At 40.0% G+C, this 18,063-nt stretch overlaps 1 protein-coding gene across 2 annotated transcripts in view; it reads right to left on the minus strand.

Moving 5' to 3' along the window:
* Positions 1-3,982: 3,982 nt before the first annotated feature.
* LOC126471429 (uncharacterized) overlaps positions 3,983-18,063 on the minus strand; it is a 649,788-nt gene continuing 635,707 nt past the window's right edge. The window contains exons 21-23 of one of the 2 annotated variants that reach the window (XM_050099588.1): positions 15,383-15,537; positions 13,038-13,183; positions 3,983-4,298 (exon numbers count right to left, since the gene is read on the minus strand). In XM_050099588.1, coding sequence (XP_049955545.1) covers positions 4,112-4,298; positions 13,038-13,183; positions 15,383-15,537 — 488 coding nt within the window. In that variant the 3' untranslated portion in view covers positions 3,983-4,111. Of the gene's footprint in view, positions 4,299-13,037; positions 13,184-15,382; positions 15,538-18,063 lie in introns of those variants that run through there. The other variant, XR_007586305.1, reaches the window with a different exon arrangement.

An 18,063-nucleotide genomic window follows, 5' to 3' on the forward strand; every position in this document is an offset into this window, starting at 1 on the left:
TTATGAGCATGAGTGTAGTTGCTTCCAATAGGGTGAAGGAGTGGACCACACATCAAAAGACTTGTAAAACTGTGCCCGAAAAGACCTTGGTTATGGAAAATGACCCAGGAATATTACATGAAGAAGAGTATAAAAAGTAGGATGTATGAAGAGATTGTTGAAACATTTCTAGATGATATTCCAATTGTGGATCAAAGTGTAACAAAAACTTCGTTAAAAATTTGAGATCAAGATTCATAAAAGAGCTCAGAAAGGTGGAGGCTTTAGAAAGAAGCAGAAAAGGAAAGGGTGAATTGTATAAACTAATAAAAAATTTCTTGTACTATGTTCATTATTGTATTATTATGGTACATCCATTATTTTACATTACCAGATATTTTTCTTTACAAACAATCAAGAACGCTCTGTTCCTAGCATATCAAATCTTCACGATTCCCAGAGGAGTGTAGACCATTCAGAAAACAAATCCTCATGTGTGGCTAGTCATTCTCATCTTCCCAGTGCTGTCTGTTTCCTTGTTGCAACATGCCCTGTTTGACTCTTGGAAGTGGCTGGTTATCTGAATGAGCTGTAGGCCTCGACGACACAGTGTGGCTCATTCACTCTGTTTCCGGTAGAGTTGAGCTTGAGTAGGCACAGTGCTCTAGGTGAGACCACAAACTACTTGCAGTCTCACCATATGTGGTTGCTTACTACAAGAGATGATGCGGATACTGGTTATTTTCATGTGGGACTTTCTGACTGATGTCTTTTGGAAAAATTCAGCCACTATGTATTTAGAGGGTAGGATGATGAAGCATATTGTTGAAACTGGTTTCCAGTATACTGATAATGAAATGCTGGTGGTTTAGAAGAAATAACACGTGACACTGACAAAAGTGCAGAAAGGTTTATCGTAAAAGTAATTACTACCACCACTACTACTACTACTACCACTACTTCTACATCTATTAAAGAAAAATGAGGAGGCCCGTCCTTCCTTGCCTCCTGTGATCGGCCACCACTGCTCTATTTGATTTTGTTTTTACACTGCTTGACAATTGATAAGAAACAGAGACATTGTTGGACACAATAATCACAGATAATGATTGACGATATGAAACACAGTACATTCGTAATAGAGGTGGGCTGGTATATGAGACACTAGGGTTATGTATCAATCCTCTTGTGGTGTGGTGGTCCATTTACAACCTCCAGCACAGTGTAGCATAGCACTTCCACTTTCAGCGGTCTTTTTTTAATTGTGAGATGACATTTATGGACACACACTTTACTGTGGCCACAGTAGTGACACTTTGACTGTATTTGAGCTATCCAACTGCTTGTCCACAATTGTAAGCACCTAAATGATGTCTTACAAGCATGTTGTCATGCCAGACTGTGCACTAATCAGTTCCACAACCACCTTTGTCAAACACTGTACTGAATGAACTGTTGAATGCATACAGTGTGTTTATGCACAGGTTTTGCTGCAATAAACATGTCTCACCCTCTACATTTCCTATTGCTATCATTGGTTGGGTGTTCTATGGCAATTTTCAGTTGTTCTGTAGCATCTGACAGTTTTTCCTTGTCAACTGTTAGTGATTTCTTAGCATTTGTCAAACACTGTATATATCTGTGTACTTAGCTGACCAAAAATCCTGTTCATTCTACCACCAAGCTTCATTAATTCCCACTGTATCTAACTTTGATGTATCCATTTCCCTTCATAAATTTTGTAACCTACCCACCTCATTCAGGGATCTAACATTCCACTGTTGAATACATAGAATGCCATTTTTGTTTTTCCTGATGACAACAACCTCCCAAAATAGTCTCTTCTGGGAGCTCCAAATGGGAAACTGTTTTATCTCCAGAATATTTTACCCAAGAGGATGCCATCATTATTTCCTCATAAAGTAGAGTTTCATGCCCTTGGGAAATGTAATGACTGCAGTTTCTCCTAACTTTTCGCAGTTCACAATAGCAGCAGAGCAAGGCCATGTTGGCTGATGTTACAAGGCCAGATCAGTCAATCATCCTGACTGTTGTCTCTGCAACTATTGAAAAGACTGATGCCCCTCCTCAGGAAACACACATCTGATGGCCTCTTCAGAAAAACCCCACCATTGTGTTGATTGGCGATTCTATGGAGTGCTGTGTGCACAATGACCATATACATGAAATTAGAAAGGAGATCAGTGTTGGCCGTAATATTGATGGTTTATTGATAGCAAAATCGATTTTCAATCACATAGTGATCATCTTCAGTGCTGTCGTGTACAAATTAAACTCATAGGAACTGGTATCAAGTTATTATCAGTAACCAAAGCTAAGAAATGATCACAATAAGAGTTATTATCACTGAGAGTTATTATCACTGATCCTATGAGTTTAATTTGTACACGACAGCACTGAAGATGATCACTATGTGATTGAAAATCTATTTTGCTATCAATAAACCATCAATATTATGGCCAACGCTGACCTTCCTTCCAAAATCCCTCCATTGTGGTTGCACCTACAGTACAGCTATCTGGATGCAAGCCACCTCACCTCAGCAAGATCTATGGTTCATGGGGATTATCTCATGAAAACTGCAAAGTTATTGCATAACAGTGATGTGTACAATTATGGAACCAAAGTACAAACAAATATCCATCAAATTTTTTCCAGAGCATCATCCTATCAGAAAAATGTTATCCACCATGGTGTCACATTGTAACACATTAGCACATCTGGAGGAAAAAAATTGCTCTACAGACTTTTTAGAAACTAACTAAAGGCTTTCCTAATAAAGCACTGTTTTCGTTCTGTACAAGAATTGCTAATTACAGAAAAACAGTAATTATTCATCACGTATGACTCAGTCAACTAAACACAGATTGTAAGAATGTTTATATAATTTTCCTTTTTTGTTTATACGGTATGTCATGTTATATTATGTTAATTTGATCTGCCCAGTGGTGCTTGTACTCCCTGTACTGTGTGGTAAAGCTGGACTGGTAAATATATTATACAATGCAAAGAGTGAAAGACTACTGCTGTCTGTTCTGTTATGAGTTGTTCAGCTATTACAATGCCTGTAGTAACTCAAGTATTTACATTGCCCAGTCTACTTGTATGGACATACTGAAATGTAGATTAGCTCTATGTTGTGTACATAATAGAATATAGTAACATTTGGTGTTAGAAATATGGTTCTGTTATAAACAGTTTAGCTAAATAGAGTGGCTTATTCTAAATTATATGCAATTATGTATACTTCCTTTTATATATAAAGATAATGTCTGTCTGTGAGAAACTGGTTATAAACAGAAAAAACTGTTACAAGAAATTTAAAAGAAAATAAATGAAGAGTTCTTTCAATATCTCAGGTTTTGAAACAAAGCACTGTTGGAGTTTTAAAAATACTTTTTCGTTCTCATGTATACCTCATATGCACAAATATTGACACACTTGACTCCTGTATGCTGTAGGTTTTTAGCATTCAAAAGTTTTTCTGTGTTAGTTCACTAATAGAAAATATTAATTTGTGATAACAACAAATGCTAGTTGTGGAGCTTGGTGGATTCATTGTTTGGCATGGTTATTTGTCAGGTTTTTGCATTCGTATCCAACCTCGTATTCAGATATAGGCAAAGCGAGTAAGTCAACTAAAATTAATACCGATGTTAAAGAGCATAATAGGAAATTTACAAAAACTAAGCAACAAATTTTAAAATTTTGTGATGGACAGGTATATAAAAATTATGACTATTAACTAAATGGACTTTGTTCTAAAGCTAAGCTGTCAATCATCTTTTTCTATGTGCTTGTCTACTGCTTAATGAATGTACTCTTTGGTGAGAATTTTTCTTTCTTCAGATATTTTAATTTGAGCAAAAAACTTCATTATGTACCATACATATGGAATTTTCTGTTTTATTGACTGTAGGAGGAAACTGGATTAGGAGACATTAGGAAATAAATATAAAAAAACATTAAGCCACAGAAACTATTACTGTTTTATGTAGTTTACTATTTCAAAAACTCAATGAAACACATAAAGTACATAATTTGACGGTATTGCATGTTAGCATTTGCTGCCTGTACAACTGGAGAAATATTTTAACTGTTTGTCATATTCTCAGTGTAGTGATAATACTTCACCATTATCATTATTTGAATTTCCATTAAAGTCTCCACAAAGACCGCATGTCTGGAAACTATATAATGCTGGAATGTTGACTGCCATAAAATGACCATTATACTGCACCCACAGCTGTGTGGTTTTTGAGCTTATTTCAATAAGGCCATTCTCATGGAGGGTGAGCCTAGAAAAGATAAAAGTGTGCAATAGCCAGGATTTTCACAATAATACATATTTCTTTATCACAAACACCATCTATTGAGCCATTTAAAATTGAAAAATAGAAACTTCAGGTCTTTTTAATTGTGCCTGTCTCCAACTGGATGTGTCATTTAAAATTGGTTATTTATGTCCTGTTGACAACTCAACACCTCTACTATTCAATGAGAATTTATATTTACTTTTAAATTAAGACTTCTACCTGCTGAGCAGAATTTTCTTATCATATCTCATTTGCCTTGGATTCTTTATGGGAAAAGAGAGAGAGAGAGAGAGAGAGAGAGAGAGAGAGAGAGGGGTGGGGGAGGGACAGGGGAGTGACTGGAGTTCCAGCCTGGATGGGAAGCTAATACAGCCATTCACAACTGTCTAATTGCAGATCTTGCATGTAGTTGTCTTTTTCAATAAAATTCATAATGTCTTATATCACAGATGATACTTCATTTCTTACAGCACTGTACACAGTCATTTTGTTAAAAAAACAGCATTATTCATTTGAGATGTTGGCAGAATTACACAATGCAGCTCGATTTGAGTTTGTTGGATGAATTTCCATGCTCAGTGAGTTCAACAGAGGTTTTAAGTGACCTACCTCTATTTTCAAACCTTCCCCAGTCCATCCCTCTTTCCTTCTTGAGAGAGGAACTAACAGTTGTAAAAGCTAGAATATATATGACGGTAGTATCTGTTCCCGAAAGAACAGTTACCGTTAATGAGCATGCAGCTTTGCTAGAATGAAATGATAATTAAATGGACACCCTCGCTGCAACCAGGCAATAGTTTTTTTTCTAGAATAGTTTTTTTCTACCTTTATATATATTTGTATTGGCAGTACTTAAAATTTTGCCCATTAGAGATACTGTAAGCCATCCTCTCTCCTTGCAGTTTTATAGTTTTCTCAAGCAAATTTTGCTTTTGATACAACTGACTCTTATAAAGACAAAACACCTAAAATATAACATATGTGACAGCTCTTAAGGAGAACTAAAATTAGAAAGCTAGGCCCACATCTTCACATCTTTTAAATTTATACTTTTGTTTTGATTTGTGCATATATATTATGGAACTGCACATGTTAAAAGTAAATATGATAACCAAACATAGAGTTATTCACTGTAACAATTTTCAGTGTGTTTTTTAAAACATTCCTTGCATATTTTCCTACAGATAAGAAATCATTTTCTGAAAAACACTTACAATAAATTAGTAGTATTTTAGAAATTTAAAGCAAATTTGCAGCTTATAATGAATCTAAGGTTCTCCTGTTGTGTAACTCACACAGGTGATGTTTTTGGTGAAAATCAAAAGGTACAATATGGGTCAGCTTTCCTGAAGATATACAGGCTAAGTCATTACATCTACCACAATTTCTACAGTCTGCACCAAAACACTATTTAGACTTAGTTTATGTGTTGGTTAGCTGGGATCTTCTGTTCCCATTGATTAAATTGTCTGTGGTATGTTTTTCTGTAGCATTGTTCAGAACACCGTCACAATGTGTTCTACTCTTGAGTAAACAACTTTATGCTGCCTTAGTTCACTGCATTCCCACAAGATGTGTGTGTAATTTAGCATGATCATATATTTTGTAGGTAGTGAGAATCATGTTTCACACTGACATTTCTAGCACCATTCTTCATCTACGTAGCTTATCTGGCCAACACAAGTTCCTCCACAGCTGCAAAATTTGTGTTAAAATACTTGGAATAGAGGGCTGTGTAATGCTGGAATGGGAACAGCGAGGGGCTCAATGAATAAGGTCAATGATTAATGATGGCTGAGACCAGGAGGGTTATGGGAACATAGGATATATTGCAGGGAGAGTTCCCACGTGCACAATTCAGAAAATCTGGTGTCAATGGGAAGAGTCCAGATGGCACAGGCTGTGAGGCAGTCATTGAAATGAATAATGTCATGTTGGGTGGCATGGTCAGCAATGGAGTGGTCCAGATGTTTCTTGGACACAGTTTTTTGGTGGACATTCATGTGGGCAGACAGCTTGTTGGATGTCATTCCCATGTAGAATGCAGCACAGTGGTTGCAACTTAGCTTGAATATCACATGACTGGTTTCACAGGTAGCCCTGCCTTTGATGGAATTGTGACCAGACTGGAGAAGGAGATGGTGGTGGTGGGAGGATGCATGGGACAGATCTTGCATCTAATTACAGGGGTGTGAGCTATGATGCAAGGGTCTGGGAGCAGGGGTTGTGTAGGAATGGTTGATGATATTGTGTAGGTTCAGTGTGTGCCAGAATACCCACTGTGGGACGAGTGGGAAGGATAGTGGGTACTAAGTGCTGAGGGGAATGCTCCCCCGTGGCCAGACAGTGGGTGTTTGGGAGGTGGTGTGTGGCTGGAGAGATAAGGCATGGGAGATCTGTTTTTGTACAAGGTTGGGAGGGTAATTATGGTCTGTGAAGGCTTCAATGAAACTCTCGGTTTATTTCAAGAGGGATCACTTGCCACTATGGATGCAAAAGCCACTGGTGGCTAGCTGGTATGGAAGAGACTTCTTGGTATGGAATGGGTGGCAGCTTTCAAAGTGGAGGTATTGATGGTGGTTGGTAGGTTTGATATGCACAGAGGTACTGATGTAACCATCTTTGAGGTGGAGGTCAACATCTAGGAAAGTGGTTTGTCCAGTTGAGGAGGACCAGGTGAAGTGAATGGGGGAGGTGTTGAGGTTCTGGAGGAATGCTGATAGGGTATTGTCATCCTCAATCCAGGTCATGAAGATGTCATCAATGAGTCTGAAGCTGATGAGGGTTTTGGGATTCTGGGTGTTTAGGATGGCCCATGAATGGTTGGCATAGGATGGTGCCATGCAGATGCCCATAGCCATACCCCAGATTTCTTTGTAGATAATGCCTTCAAAGGAGAAGTAATTGTGGGTGGGGATGTAGTTGGTCATGGTGACTAGGAAGCAGGTTGTTGGTTTGGAATCTGTCAGGTATAGGGAAAGGTAGCGTTCAATAGCAATAAGACCAAGGACATTAGGGATGTTAGTGTAAATGGAGATGGCATCCATAATGACAAGCTGGGCACCATGTGGTAAAGGAACAGGAACTATAGAGGGCCGATGGAGGAAATGGTTGGTATCTCTTATACAGGAGAGTTCGTTGTGGGTAACAGGCTGAAGATGTTGGTCTACAAGAGCAGAGATTCTCTCAGTGGGTGCATGGTAGCCAGCTACAATGGGGAATCCAGGATGATTGGGTTTATAGTCTTTAGGGAGCATGTAGAAGGTAAGAGAGTGGGGAATGGCAGGAGTGAGGAGAGAGATGGACTCTGGGGAGAGTTTCTAGGATGGGCCTACTGATTTGAGGAGAGACTGGACAACCTGCCGCATTTCTGGAATGAGGTCACTGTGACAGAGTTTGTAAGTGGATGAATCTGACAGCTGGCAGAATCCTTCTTCCACGTAATCATTGTGGTTCAAAACCACAGTGGTGGAGCCTTTGTCAACAGGTAGGAAAATAAGGTTGTGATCAATAGGTGGTGGACAGCAGTACTTTCTGTGGATGTAAGGTTAGCTTGGATTTTGAGGGATTTGGGGAATAATGGTGATACAATGTTTGATGTTAAGAAATTCTGGAAGGTTAACAGGGGGTGATTGGGGGCAGTGGGGATGGATCACAGCTGGAAGGAGGAGAGCACTGAGTCAGGCAGGGTTCAACATTGATCTTAGATTTAGTCTGATTGGTAGTGTTGGTTGTGAAAAAGTGTTTCCACTGTAGGAACCAGGAGAAGGAGCGAAGTTCTTTAACAAACTCAGTGTGATTGAATTTGGGAGTGGGGCAAAAGGTAAGGCCTCTGGAAAGGACTGATACTTCTATGGGGTAAGATTTTAGGCCAGAAGTTCAGAACTGTGTTTTTGGGTCTGTTTAGGTTCTGAATTCTGTGTGGTAGGGGAGGCAGTTTTTGAGGGTGGGGTACATGTGTCAGATTCATCCACATACAAACCCTGACACAGTGACCCCATTCCAGAACTTCAGCAGGTTGTCCAGTCTCTCCTCAAATCCATAGGCCCATCTCAGAAACTCTCCCCTGAGCCCAGCTCTCTCCTCACCCCTACCATTCCTTGCATCCGTACATTCTGTATGCTTCCTGAAGTTCATAAACCCAACCACCCAGGATGCCCCATTGTGGCCAGTTACTGTGCCCCCACTGAGAGAATCTCTGCTTTTGTAGACCAATATCTTCAGCAGACTAACACCTTCAGTCTATTACCCACAACCTACTACCCTATACAGGGTGTCTCATTTATCTTGACCACCATAAAAAACTGTTTGTCCAGATGCAAATTACAAAATGTTTCAAGCTAATGTTCTTTAGCCATCAGGAAGACATCAATCAGCATGATTGCCTTTGTTGTAGCTTTGTTTTTTACAAAGATATGAACAGCGGTATGACTTTTTCAAATGGCACCCTGTATTTTTTATTTGGTAATTCATTTCCTCTCCTAAAGACCTATTCAAAAATGTATCACAGTGTACCCTTCACTGAAACACAATGTCATTAATTACATAACACAACATTGACATAACGATCCCAGTACTTAGTGCAGGTACTTGGGGTAATGGAACACATCCACGTGCTGACGTTGACAGAGGATAAAAAGTAAACATAAGTAGAATGCACACCTGTCATTCTGTCAACCATTGTCAGTTGAAGAGTTGTGTGAGTAGAATGTACACCAACGAAGAGAAGGTAGAAATGCTACTCATCGGTGGGGAATGTAAGTTACCAGAACAGTAATTGCAATACCATTTTCTTATGTACAGATACATTTAGTACAGTAGTTTAGTCCTTTTAAATACTGTAGTGTAGAGTAGGCATACAGTAAAGGCTGTCCTTCCTACAAACTGCATCGACATAACATTTATTTTATTGTTGTTGTTGAAGGTAGACGAAATGCTACAGGGTAGCGGAGCTGTACAGAGAGCGATATCCTGACAATAACCCACCTTCCCAGTGAATGTTTTCTCATCTTGTTGCAACGCTTCAGGAAACAGGAAGTTTCAACCCACAACAACGCAATTGTTGTAGCACTTGCACAGATGAAGCTGCCGAAGTTACTGTTCTCTCTTCCGTTGCTATGAATCTGCTTGTGAGCATATGGCAGCTTGAACATGAGATTGGCATTCCTAAAACCAGTGTACATCATAATCTTACATGTCACTGGTTCCATCCTTGCCATGTACACCTACATCAACAATTGCATGGGAATGATTTCCAGAATTGTGTACAGTTCTATCAGTGGGCGCAGGAGCAAATCCTTGCCAACCCGAACTTCTTCTCCAATGTTCTATTTACCAATGACTGTTCCTTCTCAAACAAAGGACAGGTAAATACAAGGAACATGCATTATTGGTCCAGTGACAACCCACGATCGCTTAGACAGGTGGAACATCAGTGCCAGTGGAGAGCTAACGTCTGATGTGGGATGCTTGCTACTACAATTGTTGGCCCTTATTTCATCAATGGTAATCTAAACGGCACAGTGTATGCCAACTTTCTCAGATGAATTCTTCTTCATCTTCTGGATGAAGTGCTGCTAAGAACCAGAATGCTTATGTAGTATCAACACGATGGATGCCCAGCACATAATGCCTTGCGTGCACGTCATGTTCTGAACTGAAGGTATCCTGCCAGATGGACTGGTCGAGGACGAACAGTTACTTGGCCTGCTAGGGATACTGATTTATATCCTCTGGACTTTTTTCTTTGGGGATGCATTAAAGACATTGTCTATCACAATATTCCAACAACTCCAGAGTACATACAGAAATGTATTGTGCTTGCTTGTAATTCTCTTCAGCAGACAACACTGGAAGCAGTAAATAATTCTTTCATTCAATGAGTGCACCAGTGTATTGGTATCCAGGGTCACCACTTTGAGCACTTTTGAATGTTCTACTCCTTCGCAGTGGTACAGGAGAGTCAAAGCAAATTTTGTGTTATGTTTTTACTTGGTTTTCATTTGCTTTCTGACAACTCCAGTAAGTGGATGAGTTTGTGATCCCGGGCTCAAAGTCATTGTTGTGTTATGTAATTAATACCATTGTGTTACAATGAATGGTACACTGTGATACATTTCTGAATAGGTCTTTAGGAGAGGAAATGAATTACCAAATAAAAAATACAGGGCGCCATTTAAAAAAGTCATGCCGCTGTTCATATCTTTGTAAAAAACAAAGCTACAACAAAAGCAATCATGCTGACTGATGTCCGCCTGATGGCTAAAGAATATTTGCTTGAAACAGTTTGTAATTTGCATCTAGACAAACAGTTATTTATGGTGGTCAATATAAATGGGACATCCTGTATAAAAGAGACCAACCATTTCCTTCACCCACTCTCCAAAGTTCCTGTTCCTTTACCACATGGTGCCCTGCTTGTCACTGCTGATGCCAACTCCATTTACACTAACATCTCTAATGCCCTTGGCCTTGCCACTATTGAACACTGCCTTTCCCTATGCACGGATGAGTCCAAACTGACAATCTCCTTCCAAGTTGCCATGACCTACTACATACTCACCCACAATTACTTCTTTTTTAAGGCATTACCTACAAAGAAATGCGGGGTACAGCTATGGGCACCCACATGTCACCATACTATGCTAACCTATTCATGGGCCACCTATAAGAATCCTTCCTAAACATCCATAATCCCAAAACCCTCACCTGGTTAAAATTCATTGATCACATCTTCGTGATCTGGACTGAGGGTGAGGACACCCTATCCACATCTCCCCAGAATCTCAACTACTACTCCCCCATTCACTTCACCTGGTTCTTCTACTCAACAAGCCACCTTTCTTGATGTTGACCTTCACCTCAAAGACAGCTACATCAGCTCCTCTATCCATATCAAACCTACCAACCACCAGCAATACCTCCACTTTGAAAGCTTCCATCCATTCCATACCAAGAAGTCCCTTCCATACAGGCTAGCCACCTGTGGCCATTGCATCTGTAGTGGCAAGTGGTTCCTTTTGAAATATACTGATGGTCTCACTGAGGCCTTCACAGACCTTAATTACCCTCCCAACATTGTACAAAAACAGATTTCCCTTGCCTTATCTCTCCAATTGCCCACCACCTTCCAAAGTTTCATCGTCCAGCCACAGAGGAGCATTCTCCTCATGACTCAGAACAACCCGGGGCTGGAACAACTGAATCACATTCTCTACAAGGGTTTTGACTACCTCTCACCCTGTCCTGAAATGAGGAATGTCCTATCCACTATCCTTCTCACCCCTCTGACAGCGATCACCCAGTGAACCCACACAATATCCTCATCCATCCCTACACAACGCCTACTCCCAGCCCTTTGCCTTCTGTCTCATATCCCTGTAATTAGAAGCAAGACCTGTCCAATACAGCATCCTACCACCCACCATCTTCTCTAGTCCAGTCACAAGCATCACCTATTCCCATTAAAGGCATGGCTACCTGTGAAACAAGTCATGTGATCTACTAGCTAAGTTGCAACCACTGTGCTGCACTGTATATGGGAATAACATCCAAGAAGCTGTCTGCCCACATGAATGTCCACCCATAAACTGTGTCCAAGAAACAGCTGGACCACTCCATTACTGAGCATGCCAACCAAGATGACATTCTTCATTTCATTGACTGCTTCACAGCCTGTGCCATCTGGATCCTTCCCATCAACATCAGCCTTTATGAACTGCACATGTGGGAACTCTCCCTGCAATATATCCTATGTTCCTGACCCTCCTGGCCTCAACCTTCATTAGTTGTCATCTGTACCCATAAAGCCCCTTAGCTGGTCCCATTCCACCACTACACAGCCCTCTATTCCACCAAAGCACCTTCAATCTTTTTACTTCCTTCTTTTCCACCTCGTCCACCTGCTTACCTGAGTGGTAATGCTCTTGCCTACTGTGCAGTGGGCGTGGCTTTGATTCTCAGCTGTCTTAGAGATTTTCTATAGTCATGGACTGGTTGTTGTGTTGTCCCGGTTATCATTTCATCCTCATCACCAGCACACAAGTCGCCCAATGTGGCATTGACTGAAATAAGACCTGCACTTGGCAGCCGAACTTCCCTAGATGGGGCCTCCTGACCAATAATGCTACATGATTATTTTTCCCACCCAACCCCCTTGCTGCCATCCAACCTTCCAACTGCCCTACCCTCTCTCTAATGCACGTTGAAATTCTCTTTGTAATTCATTTCTGTGTTGGAGGGGTGCAGATATGTCAAATGATGATAACTCGCACAACACTGAACAACTACACATGGTAATCACTCAGGCCAAGTGTTAACATTTTGTGCTCTAAACAAAACAGTATCACAATAAAATAATGTGAAGTTAATGTGCATCTGCAAGTAAATAACACTTTCCTTCTTATCAAACAAAATGACACAGAAGAACTAAAACAACTAATTTGTAAAGGAAGCCATGCAAAGAAAGCTTTAGAGCTTCAAGAGACTCAACTTACGAACACTGAATCTGATAAAAAAGTGCACTACCGATTCAACTATGTGGGCTTTTTTGTGAGGGAACACTCAGTAATAAACAATAAAACTAATTTAATTTAATTCATTGAGGCAAATTACCAAAGTGCTTAAATGATTATTCCAGAAACACCCCCTTTGTGATTTACATATAATACTTCAAATGTTCAAGACAAATGATTAATGTTCAAGACAAAAATATGAATTTACTTCAAATCATGTAGCTCCAAGTCATCAGGATAATAATATTGTCCACTTTTTGTAGGAACTGCCTCCCCATTGACAGTTATTTCATAGTTTCCTTCTGTTGTAGGTATAATTTCTGTGCAGTACTCCCAAGCACAAATTCTTGCAGCCTGTAAATGAAAGAGGGAAGAATTATTGCTTTGTCAACATGTACCAGGTGGTTATAAAAACTTGATGGAGTTCCAAGTGCTACAGTGTGGGTTGTATACATCATAGGATACTGAAACATTGTCTGTGTGTTCATTAATTGGTGCGCTTGTGGAGTATGCTGAAAAAAATAATAGTTCCACTTTCTGCCACCAGCTGAAAATATGGCTCTGTAAGCAGTCAGAATGTAGTGTGGGTGCAGGAAACGGGGAGAAATGATCAGACACATGATAATGGTGGTTCTAGCACATTTATTAGGACATGGTCACAAATTACAACATGTTTAATATGGTCTCTTGACTCAGCAACATGCTGCATCCATAACACAGCACAGTTGATAGTTAGTCATAGCATATCCAGTGTAATCAGAGTGATATGTTAAGGTATGCTGTCCTTTGTATCAGGAAGAGTCTAGATACATCCCTGATAGACACGATCTTTCAGATATCTCCACAACGATAAGTCACATGGATTTAGATCGGAAGACCTGGGAGGTCACATCTCTTGAAATTGCCTAGAGATAATGCAATCATTACCAAAGGTTTCTCGAAGCATATCTCTTACCTGGCTAGTGAAACATGGTGTCACCACATCTTGTGTGAAAATAGTGGTGTGGACACAGTTGTGTTCTTGCAAAGCTGGAATCATGTGTTGCACAAGGCCGTCCTTATAATGTGCAGATGTCACTGTACACCTAACAGGTCCATGAGGTGTTATCTCCTCAAAGACAAATGGACTGAGAATGAATGATCTTGCAAAACCACACCACACAGTCACAAAAACTGAGTGTAGTGGATGTTCTTGCACAATATGTGGCTCAGTACAACACCACATGTGACAGTTCTGTGCATTCACAGCACCATGTAGGGCAAAATGTCCCTTGTCTGTCTAAACAATATTCCTCAGCCAGTTGTCATCCATTTCCATGTGTGCCAAAAAACTATGAGCAGAGTCATGGCATTTGGTGTGAATTCTGAATCTTGTAGGAATACCAGTGTAAAATGTGCCAAGAAATAATTTTGAACTGTTGCTCAGGGTAGAGAGGATTTCTATGACACAGTTTGAGCACTGGCTGCAGAATTTGAGACATGGGCTGCTTGGTCAGCTATAGCTACAGCAACTTCATCAATAGCTGCCATGGGGATGGGTCACTTCTCTCCCCGTTGCACCTAATTCACCTGTTTCTTCAAATTTCTTGATTATATTCTTTAACTCATTTCTTGACATAGGGCCTCTTCACAGCAGCTCCTGTCAGTGATATTCCTGCAAAGCAGCATTGCTATTGCTGTTGTTCTGATATAACGACTTTACCAGCAGTGCACATTCTTTCTTCCCAGTAGCAATTGCTTTCACACGGAAAACTTGAACCTTCTTGATCCTTTACACCAACAATCACTTCAAAAAAGAAATTAACACATGTTGCCAAGCAACAAACAGCATACTGACATCAAAACAGGAAACATTACACATTCTGACTGCTTACAGTGCCATATTTTTCAGCTGCTGGCACAAAGTGAAACTATTATTTTTTTCAGCATACTCCATGAGCACACCAATTAATGAACATACCTATGATGTTTCAGCATCCTGTGATGTGTACAGCCTGCACTGCAACACTTGGAACACCCATCAGTTTAACCGTAACTGCCCGGTATGTACAAACATGGAAAATAGTTTTAAGGTGAATATGATCCTTACTAGCGTTACTAGTGATTGTTTATTCTGAAGTGATAAAGTACAGCAATATTTTAAAAACACCTGAATATTATGCATGAAACATTTATAATGAAATGAAAGAGGTCACAACAGCTGTCTTATGTAATACATGCACTGATGTACTCATATTGCAGTTTCGAAACACAGTTGATATGAAATCTTGACAGATTGACATATCTCCACCATTTGTACAAAGTAGAGCAACTTATATTTAGTTTTTTCTTCCAGCACAGTTTAAAACCAACAAAAATAGGGAAGTACAATCCCTCACACTCAGTTGATGCCCGATAGACACATACAAACAGCATTAAAAACCAAATGTGACTTACATACATGATAACTTAGACTCTTTGCATCAACATTCTTCAGAGTAACAACCAACTATACTCAGTATCACTAGATAGCACCATTAAAATAGTTTTTTGTTGTTCATTGTAAAGTATTACCAGAGTTTTAGTTTCAGGCAATTTCTTTATTAATATAGCAAATCTTGGGGCTACGTAACAATGCGCTGCAGCCAAAGTGTAATTTTCTGTCAGCAGGATGGTGTTTGTAGCATTGTCCATTGTATTGATGAGGTCAGAAGTAATGACACAGGAGCCTGGAAAGATAAACATATTTAAAATAGAGTACAGCTTGATATTTATAAGGACATTGTTGAGATAAGGAATCATACAACTGTGAGCAGATTATTTGTTAAAAGATAACAACATAAGATGCAAGACAATATTGTAAAAAAGGCATCCATTTATAAAATTGTATGAAACAGTAAAAAACCAAGTATTTCTCCATTATGAACTTGAAATTTTGAGATGGACATGACGCTATAACTTTACAGTAATACAGGTATCTCTCCACAAATTTATAAGAATGCAGAATCTCACATCCATTAACACTGAATAAAATGCTGTTGGGCTTTCAACCATGTTAAAATACTGTGAACCTGGTCAAGTGATCATTGGCCATTTTCAAGAGGAATGATTTCTGATGAGCTGCTGATATGCTCTTGTATACTATTTCTGGAGGATATGATTTAAGGTTGCTGGTGTACAGTATCATTCTTGCCAAATGCAGCAAGGAATGTATCACACTGTACATGTCTATCAGGTGACGATGGCTGACAGAACACAAGGACAGATCGATGTACATTGATCTTTTCTAGGTGCTACAGCAAAGGCATTCATAACATTTGTGGTGGACTAGGACATCTAGGAAGGACAAGGATCATATTTTTTCTACTTCCAAACTGAATTGGATGTTACTGTTAATGCTGTTGAGATAAGATGTTCCAGAAACTCTTCCAGTTTTACAAGACTGTGGACCCAAATGAAGAACAATGCATTGACAGAAACAACTATCTTCAATGGAGTCATATCTAAGGAAATATCCTCAAACCTATCCATAAAGGGTTTTGTAGCTGATTGAGCTAACAGGCATCCCATCACAACACCATCCATCTGGTCATAATACTGGCCATTATCGAAAAAATAGGATGACATAAGAGTGTGTCTCAAGCACAACCATGCCACTTCCAAAGTATTGGGATACTAGGTCTAAAGAGTCTTTGATAGGCACATTTACAAATAGTGCCACCACATGAAAACTGACCATAATGTCACCCTTGTTAAGTAAAAAATGATAAATTCAGCTGATAAAACTGGTTGACATCTTGATATGATGTGCACAGTGAACCACATGTGGAGCTACGAGATTTGCCAAATACTTCACCAGGTTTGTATGTCATTGAACCAATGGTTTATACAATGATGAAAGGGCATCCCACCCTTGTGGATCTTAGGTAGTGCATAAATACACTACGTGGGGAGGGGGGGGGGGGGAGGAGATTGGGTTTAAAATCCCATCAACATCAAGGTAATTACAGATGGAGCACAAGCTCAGATTTCATAAAGGATGGCGGAGGAAATTGGCTGTGCCCTTTCAAAGGAATCATCCTGGTATTTGCCTGGAGTGATTTAGGGAAATCACAGGAAACCTAAGTTTGGCCAACCAGAATGCATCATCCTTCTGAATGCGTCAAGTGCACTAACCACTGCATCACCTCACTCAGTACACTGTGTGAAAAAAAAGAGAGGAAAAAAAATTAAGCGCTCTATAGTCATAGTCATATGTCAATGTAACTTTGCACATGCACACACCATCAGCTAGTATGTAAATCACTAGAATTACAATTCTCTTTGACATGTAGAATGACCATCAGAGTGCATTTGTGTTCATGTTTAGTGTTGTTACCAGACCTGGTAGGATATGAACAGCACCAGATGTTGACTGATCATTGTGAAGGACATGGAGGGACTGCATATTTGACCAAGACAGCATTATCAGTGTCTGATCTTGTTTGAAAGGGATCTGACTGAGGCTCTCCATAGGCTGGTTGGTAGAACTGCGCAATATAAAGATTTATGAGACATTTGGATGGGACAGCGTCTCAGTGTTGGAATTTATGGGAACATGAGGGTAGGCCTGACTACCACAAGAGAGTATCACAGTATTGTGCACCAAGCACATTATAAGCACTTTCTATCTTTGACTGCCATCCAGGAACAAGCGAAGAACTCCTTGCAACATTCTGTGTCATCCCACACTGTCGCCTGGAGACTAGCAGCAGCAAGACGGGGGAATTACTCTCCCATGGGTAGGCTACTGTTGACATCACGACACATATGGGTGCACTAGGAGTGATCCCATGACTGGAAAGCTTGGACTTCCAATGAATGGCATCACATTGTGTTCACTGATGATTCATGGTTCTACACTTTCCTGGACATGGGTAAAGGTCCCATTATTCCAATATCTTGGAGAGGCACAGAAGTGTTATTCCTAGCATCATGGTGTGGTGAGCCATAAGGTACAATTTCAGGTCATGGCTAGTGTTGATTAGGAGTACTCTGATGGCACAAGAGTATGTCATGGACATGTTGCATCCTCACGTGTTACCTCTCCTGGGACAATAATGTGGTGCTATTTTTCAACAGGATAATGCTGATCCACACATGGCCCATGTTTCTATGAACTGTCTACATGATGCTGAGATGCTCCTGTGGCCAGCAAGATCCCCAGATCTAACACCAATAGAACATGTCTGGGACCACTTCGGATGTTAACTCCA

The sequence above is a fragment of the Schistocerca serialis genome, chromosome 3, assembly GCF_023864345.2.
Source record: "Schistocerca serialis cubense isolate TAMUIC-IGC-003099 chromosome 3, iqSchSeri2.2, whole genome shotgun sequence".
NCBI lineage: Eukaryota > Metazoa > Arthropoda > Insecta > Orthoptera > Acrididae > Schistocerca > Schistocerca serialis.